The sequence below is a fragment of the Eubalaena glacialis genome, chromosome 15 (assembly GCF_028564815.1).
Source record: "Eubalaena glacialis isolate mEubGla1 chromosome 15, mEubGla1.1.hap2.+ XY, whole genome shotgun sequence".
Lineage (NCBI taxonomy): Eukaryota > Metazoa > Chordata > Mammalia > Artiodactyla > Balaenidae > Eubalaena > Eubalaena glacialis.
The window spans coordinates 58,200,680-58,213,633 of record NC_083730.1 but is presented as its reverse complement, the minus strand read 5'-3'; the positions used below and the strand labels follow the sequence as shown (position 1 = coordinate 58,213,633).

General features: G+C 40.2%; 1 protein-coding gene and 1 pseudogene across 1 annotated transcript in view; both read left to right on the top strand.

The window, feature by feature from the left end:
* The window catches only part of MYOM1 (myomesin 1), a 138,271-nt gene that overhangs the window by 32,661 nt on the left and 92,656 nt on the right, over positions 1-12,954 (top strand). Inside the window, exons 5-7 of the mRNA XM_061170465.1 lie at positions 899-1,127; positions 1,788-1,945; positions 12,533-12,625. Coding sequence (XP_061026448.1) covers positions 899-1,127; positions 1,788-1,945; positions 12,533-12,625 — 480 coding nt within the window. The remainder of the gene's footprint in view (positions 1-898; positions 1,128-1,787; positions 1,946-12,532; positions 12,626-12,954) is intronic.
* LOC133075688 (BTB/POZ domain-containing protein 10-like) lies at positions 10,114-11,542 on the top strand (annotated as a pseudogene).

Sequence of the window (12,954 nt, the reverse complement as noted above, 5' to 3'; positions counted from 1 at the left end):
TGACAACAAAGGTATTGAAGGAGCTTTAAAATAATCCAAATATTTTAAACAACATTACTAAATCACAGCACAAATTCTATCATAAACTACTGTACTAGGCACAGCACTTTGGGATGTAACCACTCACTTGCCATCACCATCATCAATTATGAGTAAAAACAAGTCACTTTTGTCAGCATCAACACTTCAATTGTGAGTTTGATCATGTCTTTACAACAGGGCTGTATGTAAGCACAAAGTAAGGTTGTCATATTAAATATGTATATACACACACACAACCTTTATTATCATGGAAAGGAAACCCACTAGGCTTAAGGATCTCACGTAAATTTACAACTTATTTCTGCGTGCAGCACCTCTGGGCAATGCATTACCTCATCTGAGTTACAGAATCCAGATCAAGCACATAGTCGAAAATCAGAATCACAGCCACACAAACTGTCTGTCATTTTACAATATCGACTTTTCTGGAAGGAAGTCGTAACTTAATCTTTTTTTATAGACTAAATCATACTTAAACGCACTAAGGAAACCAAAGAAATGACGTTGGGCAAGTTATCTAACTTCTCTGTGTCTTGTTGCCATATATCTGAAGTAGAGAGGGTACAGTCTACTTCAAAGGGTTGTTGTGGGGAAAAATGAGACAATGTATGTAAAAAGCACTTGGCAAGGCACCACAAACGGAATAGGTATTATTGTTGTCGTTATCATTGTTGGTTAAGGTGAAGATCACTGCCATGTGTGAAGAGTTAGCTCCTATTTACCAGGTCTTTCTATGTCAGGTTTTCTTTGGGCACAGTGTACAGCATCTGAGGTCGGGCGCTTTGAACTTCGTAAAATTGGGCTATTTCACCACTGCCATCCACAATATCCATATTTCGCTGTTATTATATTTTAGCCAAGTGCATGTCAGTGGAATTACAGACACAGAAGAAGAAAGAATTAAAGAAGCTGCTGCTTACATAGCCCGGAGGAATCTCCTTGCTAGAGAGGAAGGAGTCACGGCAGCCAAGCAGTCCACAGTATCCCAACAGTCCAGGTCCATGCTTCGCCAGGAGGAAGGTTTTGAGAAGTCAAGGAAAGTTGCAATTCGAGAAAAGGCAGAACACCTGTCACTGAAAAAAACGGTAAAAAAAGACAATTTAATATAACTTACAAAAGTAGAAATGCCACCACTATATATAAAGTAGGTAACTAGTAAGGACCTACTGTGTAGCACAGGGAACTCTACTCAATATTCTGTAAAGGCCTATATGGGAATAGAATCTAAAAAAGAGTGGATATATGTATATGTATAAGTGATTCACTTTGCTGCACAGCAGAAACTAACACAACATTGTAAATCAACTATACTCCAATAAATATTAATTTTAAAAAGTAGAAATGCATGTAACATTGTGTATATGTGTGTTAATATAGATTAATTAGATTCAAATGAAGAAATATGTGGTCTTGCGGAGAAACAAAAGAAGGAAAAAGACATCAAAATGTATAGGTCAAAGAAAGACACACTTAATAGTTTTAAATTCTGTGAAATTTTAGGTTCTATAGAAATTAAAGTTCTTGAAGAACCTTAAGAAATCCACCTTAAATAAGTAAAATATGTTGCTCAGGCTTAGAACGTTAAAAATTAAGTGATATGTCTGTTTTCAAAAGAGGTGAGGGGGATTCGTTTGAAATGGGTGCAAAAGTAAGGCTCCAAATGAAAAAATGATCATTTTGATTTCTATATTACATTTTTGTAGCACGTGTTACTTTGATTTCATAATATGTTGATTTTTTTTCAGTTAGAAGAAACTGAGGCATGTCATAAAAAGTTGAATGAAGATAATCTTCTCCATGCTCCTGAATTTGTCATTAAACCTCGTTCCCACACTGTTTGGGAGAAAGGACATGTAAAATTACACTGCTCTGTAGCCGGCTGGCCAGAACCTCGTCTCACATGGTATGCTGTCGTTATGAAAATTTCTCATAGAATCGATTACTCAAAGTTAATTTTACCTCTTGTGAAAACATGTGGCATTGTGAATATGCAACAGTCAGTGAAAGCATCTACAAATTTGAATAGATTTTTTAAATAGTGAAGAAAGAATACGTGTATGGAAGGAAAGAAGAGTCTTGCATCCATTATGATTTATTATGATACTTTATAATCCTATTATACAAATGGGTCCTTATCTTATATAAAGTGTTAAAATTTAGTCAGCATATTTATTTGGTATCATTTTGTGATGAGAAGCAATACTGCCTTTTTGAAAGTAATTAAGACCCAGAGGGCTCCATCTCTACTCCTCACATGAGCTGAGGTCTTAATGTGTTTTCCAAAGCCAAACAAAAGAGGCAATGGTATGGGAGCTGTTACGACTATGGGGCCTGAAGAAATTTTTGTTCCATAACGAATAAGCTCCTCTTTTTTCTGTCCGTTATATATCCTATTGCAATTGTCAATGACTTTGTGATCCCTAAACTCAGAACTCTCCCATCTTATGGCATGAATGTCTGCCACAGAGCGCAGAAGTCTGAAGAGGATTGTGAGCCAGTTTTAAAAGGCATTTTCCATCTTCTTCTCCGACAGGGCTATTTTGCATGCAGTTCTCTTATCCTCGAGAGTGGCGGTAAATATGCCCTATGTCACAGTATAAACACTTCACAGAATAGCACTGTCACCCAAAGAGCGCCTGTCTCTTCCTCTCTTTTCTGTTATTTCTAATGTTCTTTGGACACCTGGCTAGCGTAATGGAGGTGGCTGACAAGATAAACTGCTAGCTAAGGTTATTCTTAAGGAGCAGGTGGTGAGTTGTGTTTTTTTAAAATTCACCTGTGATATCAATCTGCCTGTGGTAATATTGGATTTACTTACAGTTTTTCTTGTATGTAAACTCTTTCCAGGGTTCTTGAGTTTGAAAACCAAAGAATAAAACCAAAGCCAGCTCTGTATTACCAAGGCAAATAATTTATAGTAAACAAAGATGAGAAATGTAGGAACATATTTCAATGAAAATGAAGTTTAAAAAATCAATTTCCAAGCTTTAAAAGTATGAGTATACTATAGTAAGTTAGGAATCAATCCATCTTTGCCCCACCTTTCTCTCTACCTATAGAGTTGCACAAATTGGCCTATCAAGGGGACATTTCCTCTTAAAAAACTGATTATTTCCCACCTCAGAAAAAATCCAAATTTTCCTGTAGAAATACATAAAGAATAACAAATTTTTAACTCCAAGCAATATTACTTGAGATTCACTTTGTTATAAAGCAGAAACTAACACACCATTGTAAAGCAATTATACTCCAGTAAAGATGTTTAAAAAAAAAAGAAATATTACTTGATGAGTAAAAAAATTTCTCATCTTTCATGAATTAAAATGTACTACCAATAAACGAATAATTGGAGTCCTTAAGTAGATATATTTATTACACAGTGTCCTATCTCTGTTTTCCTGATTTTTAAACATCAGAGTTAAAGATGATTTTCAAAAGAATACAAAGTAATCTCTAGGAGGTAAATATTAATTTCTTAAGCATTTATTTATTCTGTTAAATACACAGCAACTAGAATACAAACATGCCATGTACCACTGATGGTGTTACTAAGCCAGAGTAATGGGGTTCTACAAAGGCAGAGCTCATATTCTGTTGGAGATTAAACTCCTTACATAGTGCTTTGTGGGCTGAAAAAGGAGTGATTTAAAAACAAACAAAAATAGACAAATGAGTAAATATGTTGATGTTAAAAAAAATAAAAATAAAAACAAACAAAAAAGATAAAAACGCCACAGAAAAAATATGAGATGACTAAATTGTCAACCTGTAAAACTCCAGTCAAATTGAAAAATAGAAATACTGTCAGTTTTTTTTTTTTTGGCTGCGTTGGGTCTTCGTTGCTCCATGCGGGCTTTTCTCTAGTTGTGGCGAGCAGGGGCTACTCTTCGTTGCAGTGCGCGGCCTTCTCATTGCGGTGGCTTCTCTTGTTGCAGAGCTCGGGTTCTAGGTGCGCGGGCTTCAGTAGTTGTGGCACACGGGCTCAGTAGTTGTGGCTCACTGGCTCTAGAGCACAGGCTCAGTAGTTGTGGCGCACGGGCTTAGTTGCTCCGCGGCATGTGGAATCTTCCCGGACCAGGGCTCGAACCCATGTCCCCTTCATTGGCAGGCGGATTCTCAACCACTGTGCCACCAGGGAAGCCCATACTGTCAGCTTTTAGTTATCTTCACTAATGGGGCTGAGAAGAAGTATGATTGATCCCTCAAATCTTTCACATTTAGCTTTGAAGTATTTATTTCCTTAACGTATGAATTTTATGGCCTAGGGGCTCATTTGAATCAAAAACAAAGGCACAGAGACAAGATTTGTCTCAGGAACGATTGGGAGGCTGTTTGGGAGGCTGTTCATTGACTGGAACAAACCTTCTCTAGTTCCCATCCCCACTTTTGTGCTTGGAGAAGTCAAATCCATTCTGTATCAAGAATTCTCCCAGTAGGGACGGATCAGACCATTTCACAGAAAGTCCTGTTGCCTTGAAAGTCAAGTGAGAAGTAAATATGAAAACAAAAGAAACAGTGGACCACTAAGAAAATAGTTCACCTTATTTAGCAAGCAAGATTTGCCCCTGGATAAAGCTGGAATTTGGACAATGAGCTAGCAGATAACTGAAAATTGGCTGTGGCAATAAATAAGGTCAGAGCCAGGTTTTGTGGGGCATAAGAGTCATACGATTTGAGGAGCACTTTTACAAAAAAGAATATAAAGTTAAGTCATATGCATTAGGCACAGAGCCTTATGGGGACCCATGCTGATGAGAGACCCTGAAACTTGAGCTTCACTGGTTTCAAGGTAAATCCACCTCTGAGAGTAAACCTCCATGTAGGATTGATTATAGCATGCTGGGTACATTGCCTTTTTAAAAATAATCATGAAGTGAAGCTCTAATTTACTTTGCAAGCTGCTGGTCCAGAGTATGCGATCTTCAGTGAGCATCCTTCCCCTCAATGAGCAGGGAATCCACGACCTAGCAAGAACCACGGTTAGTGGTGACTAATTTACTGGCATTTATGCCTCTTTTGTGCGCAGCTGCAGCTTCCTGGGCCTGACACTGAGTATAAGTATGAAAGAAATAATTGAGAATGACCTTACTGAATAGAAGAAGGGAAAGTACAGAAATAAGTGTGTGATGCTGCTGCGGGAAGTTGTGATGCCTCTGCTTGAAGCCTTTAGGGCCTTAGCCACATCTTTCAAAGGCATGTGTGCCTGGGGCCTGGCTCCCTCAGACTCCTTTCCAAAGAGGGTTCAGTTCCAAGTTTCCACTGGGCACCCTCAGGTCATGGAAGCCCCTGAGGTCTAACAAATGATGTCAACACACAGCAGCTGCTCTTTGGCCAACCCTGCGTACTGACTAAATCCGTCTGGATGGAATCTAGAGGGTACCCGGGGATCACTCACTGACAGGAGCGCCCATCATTCATCAGGGCCGGGTGTGGAGACGCCGAGCAGCACTGCCCTATTTCCAGCTCACTTTCCGAGCAGAAGGGAGCCTGTGGGCTTTGCGTCCAGTAGAAAAGTTAGTTGTAGATGACGCTGCTGCACCACCACAGTGAAGCAGGCCATCCTGAAGGAGGGCTTGTCAACAAAGAAGAATGTGGTGAAAAGCCAAAGCTGTTTTACTTAATAGGCTATATTTATATAATAACTTGTTTAATAGGCTATATATTGGTTTAAAAGGGGAGGAAAAACATTTATGTTTGTATCCATATTACTTGCATAAGGAAGCTCTGGAAGGCTATGTAAGAATCTAAGGAGAACAGTTAGCTGTGGGGAGGAGCTGGGCAGAAGGCAGACAGGTTTGAGGAAGGAGAATGTTTCCCGGGCACCCTGATATTTTCTGATCCTTGAACCATATGCCTGTATTGCCCAGTCAAATTGTAAAAACTATGTGAAATGAGGGAGAAAAGTTCTCTTTAAGAGAAGGAGAGAATTGCATTAATTTTACACTTTTTTTTTTTTAAAAAAAGAGCCAGATTTAATTGCATTTTGAGCCCAAAGTCTAAATCAATTTTTTCAATGGAAGCCTGGATTGTAATCTGCAGGGAGACTCACACAAACTCCCTGGAGCAATGTGTTAGTGTTAGTGAGGATTAGTATTAGTCTAATGCTCACTCAATACCCACGTTTTCAGATGTGTATGTGGTTACTGGGCTAGATCCTCACACAAGACACTTAAAAATACATATTTGAAATTCTTCACATTATCCCTGAAGTCACTGTCAAATAGACAAAGATATTTGTCATTAGGCATGGTAAGAGTTCAAAACCTGGCAATAAAATAGTACGAGAAATGTATCTTAGGAAGAGTCCAGAGATTTGGAAAAGCCTTAATCTATTTTTGCAAATTACGTGAATTCATAAATTCCATGATAGAATCATGTATTGAATTTGTTTACAAGATTAGAGTTATTTACAATGTATTTAAATTTAGCAATTACTACCATATTATCTTAGGAAAACAGCCTGCATTTAAAATAGTTAAAAATTATTTATAATTACTTCCCAGGTATAAGGGTTTGGGATTTTATTTTAGATTTTTCTTATTTATTTAAGTCCAAATTCTATGCTAATGGAATAGCTCTCTCTCAGCTAATTGGTTTTTAAAGTAACAGCTATTTATTCAAAACAGTAGGGTTGCATTCTAAATAGCAACCACACTTGTAGGGGTATTCAACATGAAAAGATCATTTTGGCAAGCATTATTTGCTGATAGAGAACAGTTAGAGTGAAGCCCTTTTGTTTGACCATGCTTTACACTGCCAAAGAGCTTTCACTGTAATCCCTTCTTATCAAAGTCAGCCCAAAATCCAGACAGACATTTGTTTGGAGGAATTAAGTGTGTATTTTACACACATACATGAAGAATATTATTCTAGAAATACTTATAACAGAAGCTCATTAACTAGTTCATAGACTTTACATGAAAATGATAAGGAAAATTGTGTACATCTAAATGTTCACAGGAATTTCAGAAACCCTCTGACAAATCACCCCAGGGTGTAGATAACTCTCCAAAATTAGCCAATGACTGACTAGTTTGGAATTTCATTTTCCAGAAGTAGCAAACTGTGAAGCATATACAGAGCAGGCCTTAAATCCTACTTTTCTCCCCTGACTTGATGGTGAAGACAGCCAATCGCAAATGACTCTGAACCCGAGTGCCTCGCTATGTGAATTCCTTGGAGAATAGAATTGAATCACTTCCTCACTTAATCCATGTCTGCAGCTTTAAAACAGATGCTTCTTACACTGACACTGGAGTTCCAGTGGAGAGAATGGAAGCTCATCAAAGTGTGTGTGTGTGTGTGTGTGTGTGAGAGAGAGAGAGAGAGAGACAGAGACAGAGACAGAGACAGAGACAAAGACAGAGAGAGAGAAGCCATGGCTGTTTAGCCGGGGGTCGGGGAAAGGGGGGGAAGGCATTGAGGTGCTAGGTCAGATAGGACAGGAGGACAAGGAAGGTGAAGAAAGCCTGGGAGCTGCAAATGCTGTTTTAATTCAAACTTTATAGAAATATGAACAACGTTTTTGGTCAGAAGCCAAATCGAGTGTCACTCAGTTGTTTGGTCAAGTAGCACCTGCCACACAGAATTGTGTGTCATATTTCTCGTCTTATGTTAGAAGGAAATACTGAAAACACCACAGCAAAGGAGAAAACTGAGCAAGAGGGAGCTTCTGAGTCAAGTGTGAAATGACCTAAACCAATTCAGTCAGGAGAACATGCTGATTAACATGTTCTACCCTGTCATTCATCAAAGCAAGGAATGTTCCAGATTAGGAGGGGCCGGCAGATTTCTTTTTACAAGCCATCTCTGATCAAACAGTCCTGTCTGCCTGGAGCCCTGTGGGGAGACAGCTAACTGAGGCTGCTTCTGGGCTGTCAGAAACAGCTAGGGATGACTCCCAAAGGGTGAGGCAGAAGGCTGTGCCCCTACACCTGCTACGCAGCTGCGATTCCTAAGCCAGTCCACCCCCCCGGTTCACATGCTAGGGAACCGGGACACAAAGAGCCTCAACACACCTTCTTCACATGCACTTATTTTAAATTATCCGTATCATGAAGGATGGATTTGTCAGAACTCCGTTCCTTCGGCCCCAAATCAGGAAGCACAGTTAAATCTATGGTGTTACCCAATAACTCTGTTCAATCCAGTTTAGCAAACACTGAGTGCCTAATATTTGCCTGTGATGCCTACTTCCTTGAGAGTGGCAATAGAAGTAAGTACGGATCAGACACAATCCCCAGCTTCAAGGCACGCACACCTTAGTAGAAGTGACACTTGTCCAACCATAATTTGATAAATGTTATATATTTCCATTTGAACCAAGTAACACCAATGCAGACAGGCAGGAATGATATTGTATGGGATTTCAAGGGAGAGATTATTGAAGAAGTGACATTTGATCAGAGCCTTGAAGGACGAGTTGGGATTTTGCTAGGTGGAGAAGGAGAATTGTACATTTTTTAAAGTATAAAAAATGATGCATTTTAGGGACATAGGGTGCACATGTGTGTGTGTGTGTGTGTGTGTGTGTGTGTGTGTATGCGTGTACAAGCTGGGGAGAGGTAGGGACTGGCTGGAGATTATTTCCTTTCTTTCTCTCCCTTTCCACCACTTTCCCTGCTCCCAAACCTCCTTATAACCGTGTCCAGAAATCTGAAGAAATAAAATGCAGCTAAATAGAGAACAGTTGGAAAGTGGAAGCATCTTATGTTGTCAGGAGCCAGACTGCCTGGGTTCAAATCCCAGCTCTGCTGTTCTAGCCATGAGAGCTGGGGCAAGACACTTAACCTCTCCATGCCTGGGTTTCTTCATCTGGAAAATGGTACTACTTTACTATGTTAAAAGTAGTACCATCTCGTGCGGTTGTTGTGAGGATTGAATTTAAAGCACTTGCCTGGCTCACAGTAAACACTCTGTGTCTGTTATGGTTATTAGCGTTATTTGCGATGTCTGCGCAAGTGAAGTGGGGTGTCTGAAAGGGAATCAAATGAAGTCCAGCTCCTCTTTGGGACAGAAAGTGGCTTAAGCAGAAAAGCCTGTTCCAGCACCATAGCCACTGGCTACTGAGAACCTGAGGACGTGGTGAAGAAGGTGCCCCTTGCAGACTCAGGAGACAGTGTCTCAGGAGGGGCCCCTCCCTGGAGCCCCAGCCTCTGAAGGCTGAGAGGCTTCACCAAGGATGGCCAGTCAGAAAAAGGGAATCTTTCAGCTCCTATTTGTCAGTAGTTTTCTTTCATGATTGATATTTTAAGTTCTTCCAAGATGAGAGCTATGCTTGCTCACAAAAGAGTAAAACAAATATAATGAGCTTTCAATGCAATGACAAGGTTTTGAACAACATGCAAGAATGTTAGTGGGAAGAATGTTTTGCTTTCATCCTACACAGGCAGCCAACAAAAAACCCACTCAAAGCCTTCCTCTCTGTTGTGTCAACAATAGGCAAGTTTTTCTTTTCTTTTTTTTAGATCTTCTATTGAAGTATCATATACACATTAAAAAGTGCATATCACATATAAATGTAGAACTCTGATGAATTTTTGTAGACTGCATACACCCAGGTAACCAGCACCTAAATCAAGAAACCAAACAATTTCAGCACCCAGGATGCCTCCTTAATCCCCCCTGCCCCGCTCCGGGGGAATCACTCTCCTGACTTCTAGCAGCATTAATTAGTCTTTTCTGGTTTTGTACTTTACATGAAAGCAATCATTATACTCTTTTGTGTCTGGCTCTTTTCACTCAACATTACACATGCAAGATTCAACCACATTGCTGTGAATGGCCAACTTCTTGAACGTAATTTTTGTAATGGAGGAGCGGAAAGCACATTCATCAAGAAGTTTTAGGCGAGAAGCAGCCTAGGAGCTGGCCTGCAACCTGTTGGGGCGGCTCTTGTAGCCGCAGCCGCCAGAGCATCCGCTGCCACAGGCACCTCCGGAGGGATCCAGTTGGGGAGGAAGCGGAGGTGTCGCCGACCCCGGCCTGTGCCTGGACACTCAAGGGGGACTACAGTTTATGGGTGCTACATGTGTGCTTTCAGAGCAGCGGCGTGAGGAAGCTTGAAGTGGGATGGCAGGATGGCCTCATCCTTATGACAGTAACTCCAGTGATCCAGAGAACCGGGATCGGAAATTGAATAGTAGACATCGTAAACTTTATAAACATTCAAGTACTCCCTCACATGTTGCCAAAGGAGTTGTTGACCACACCAAAATGAGTCTACATGGTGACTTGATCTCTCTCACGAGAGATCAAGAGATAGACGAAGGTCAAGTGACAGATCACGAGATTCATCTCATGAAAGAACAGAATCTCAGCTCACTCCTTGTATTAGAAATGTTACTTCTCCAACACGACAGCACCATGTTGCACGTGAAAAAGATCACAATTCCTCTCGTCCAAGAAGTCCTCATCCTCAAAAAGCATCTCCAAATGGTTCCAGTAGCAGTGCTGGGAACAGCAACAGAAACAGTAGTCAGTCAAGTTCAGATGGTAGCTGTAAGACATCTGGGGAAATGGTGTTTGTGTATGAACATGCCGAAGAAGGAGGTCGGAATGTAAGAACGTCAGAACGAGTGACATTAATAGTGGATAACACTAAATTTGTTGTAGACCCATCCATTTTTACTGCTCAGCCATATACAGTGTTGGGCAGGATGTTTGCATCTGGCAGAGAACATAACTCTACATGTCCCAGCGAGAAGGGAGAGTATGAGGTGGCAGAGGGGATTGGCTCTTCTGTGTTTCGAGCTATTCTGGATTACTATAAAACAGGAATAATCCCTTGTCCCGATGGCATATCTATTCCTGAACTGAGAGAACCATGCGACTCTCTTTGTATCTCTTTTGAATGTAGTACTATTAAATGTAGAGATCTCAGTGCCCTAATGCATGAGTTATCAAATGATGGTGCCCGTAGACAGTTCGAATTTTACCTGGAAGAAATGATTCTGCCTCTCATGGTAGCTAGTGCCCAGAGTGGGGAACGTGAATGTCACATAGTGGTGCTTACAGACGATGATGTGGTTGATTGGGATGAAGAGTATCCACCACGGATGGGAGAATAATATTCACAAATTATTTATAGCACAAAATTATATAGATTTTTCAAGTACATTGAAAACAGAGATGTGGCCGAATCAGTTTTGACGGAGGGGGTCTTAAGAAGATTAGATTGGGAATAGAAAGTTATACAACCTACAAAGAAAAAGTAAAAGAAAAGGCCTGGGGGCTGCCCAGAAGTGATTTACAACTATGTCCAAAGACCCTTTATTTAATGTCTTGGGAAAAGGAAGAAGGAAAGAGCCGGTGTGTAGACTTTCAGTGTGTAAAGAGTAAATCTATCACCAACCTTGCAGCAGCTGCAGCTGACATTCCCCAGGACCAGCTGGTAGTCATGCACCCAACTCCTCAAGTGGATGAGCTGGATATTCTCCCTATCCATCCCCCTTCTAGCAACAATGACCTCGATCCTGACGCACAGAATCCGATGCTGTGATGGTGACGTTCCTTGAAACCATAGCGTGCTACTCTTCACAATGACGCTGCACTCTCCTCATCCTGCACTGCAAGGCCACTCTCTGCATTGTGAGATGCACAGAACAGTGTTTAGGATATTGCAGTGTAGACTTTTTTAAAGACCAAAGGTAGCTGAATGGTTTTTTAAATGAGTACTACTCTAGCATCTTGAGGTTCCAGTTATATAAATGTATTTGTTTACCAGTAGGTTTGTGAAATTGGTTCTTTGTATGGGAGAACAGTCCTTTTTCACACATCTAGATCTTTTCAGAAGTGACGGAAATTGGCAGCTGGGGTACTTTCAGTCTAGATTGATATTCATCACACCCCAGATAAAATGTAGAATATTATATAGTTGCACTTTATATATGGTGGTTAAGTGGAACTGTTCAAGCCATTTTAATAATTGTGATGCACAATATAATCTAAATAAGTGCTTCTATCAAAGTATTCCTTCAGTAAAATGTGTATAGTTTGCTGCCCATGATGAGCAAAAAATGAGTATCATTGGGCTTATTTGAATGATTAGGATGAGATTCAACGGCCATATCTTATCAGTTATCTCCACTTCCGTTTTCATCCTTTTCAAGTGAGTCACATGCAGGGAGTGTGAACTTCAGGTGGTTTATTATCCAGTCTGCCTTACCCTTAATCTGTTCACAGATATTTATTTACTAATGATGTTTTTCGAGTTATGGGATAGGAAAATGAAGTGTTTGCTCTGCATTTACTAAATGATTGTAAACTCGTTTTTCATCAAAATAAAATTCCATTGTTTTAATGTTAAAAAAAAGAAGTTTTATAATATTTATAATGCGTTTTATTTGCATTTATTGAACAGACCCCGCTACCGACCTCAGTGCTGTGTTTACAGGTGTTCCTTCAAGAACAACAGTTGTGTGTGTGTTGCTTTTAATCATGAATCTATTTACACCTCAACTTACTTCACCTTGTTTCCATTGTCTCATAGGTATAAAAACCAGGTGCCAATAAACGTCCATGCAAACCCTGGAAAGTATATTATCGAAAGCCGATATGGAATTCACACTCTGGAGATAAACGCGTAAGAGACATCAGGGTCTGTGTGTGTTGCCCAGCAATTGCTTAGGGTGGCAGTTTGGGCTCCAGTTAATGACCGTCCCCTTTTCCTCCCAATGTAGCGTGATCAGGATGGGGGACAGTCCCATACGTTGCTTCTTGGTGCACAACTAAAAGCGATAAGCATGACACTTTTACCAAGCCCACGTTACCTCCCAAAGTGATCTTACTTGAATTTAGTCAAAGACGATGAGGAAAAATTCATTTGTATCTATTTATCCTTTTATATACTGGAGAGTTTTTCTTAGACATTAGTAAGAAAATAAGTTACATAAATAGGCATTTATATTCAGT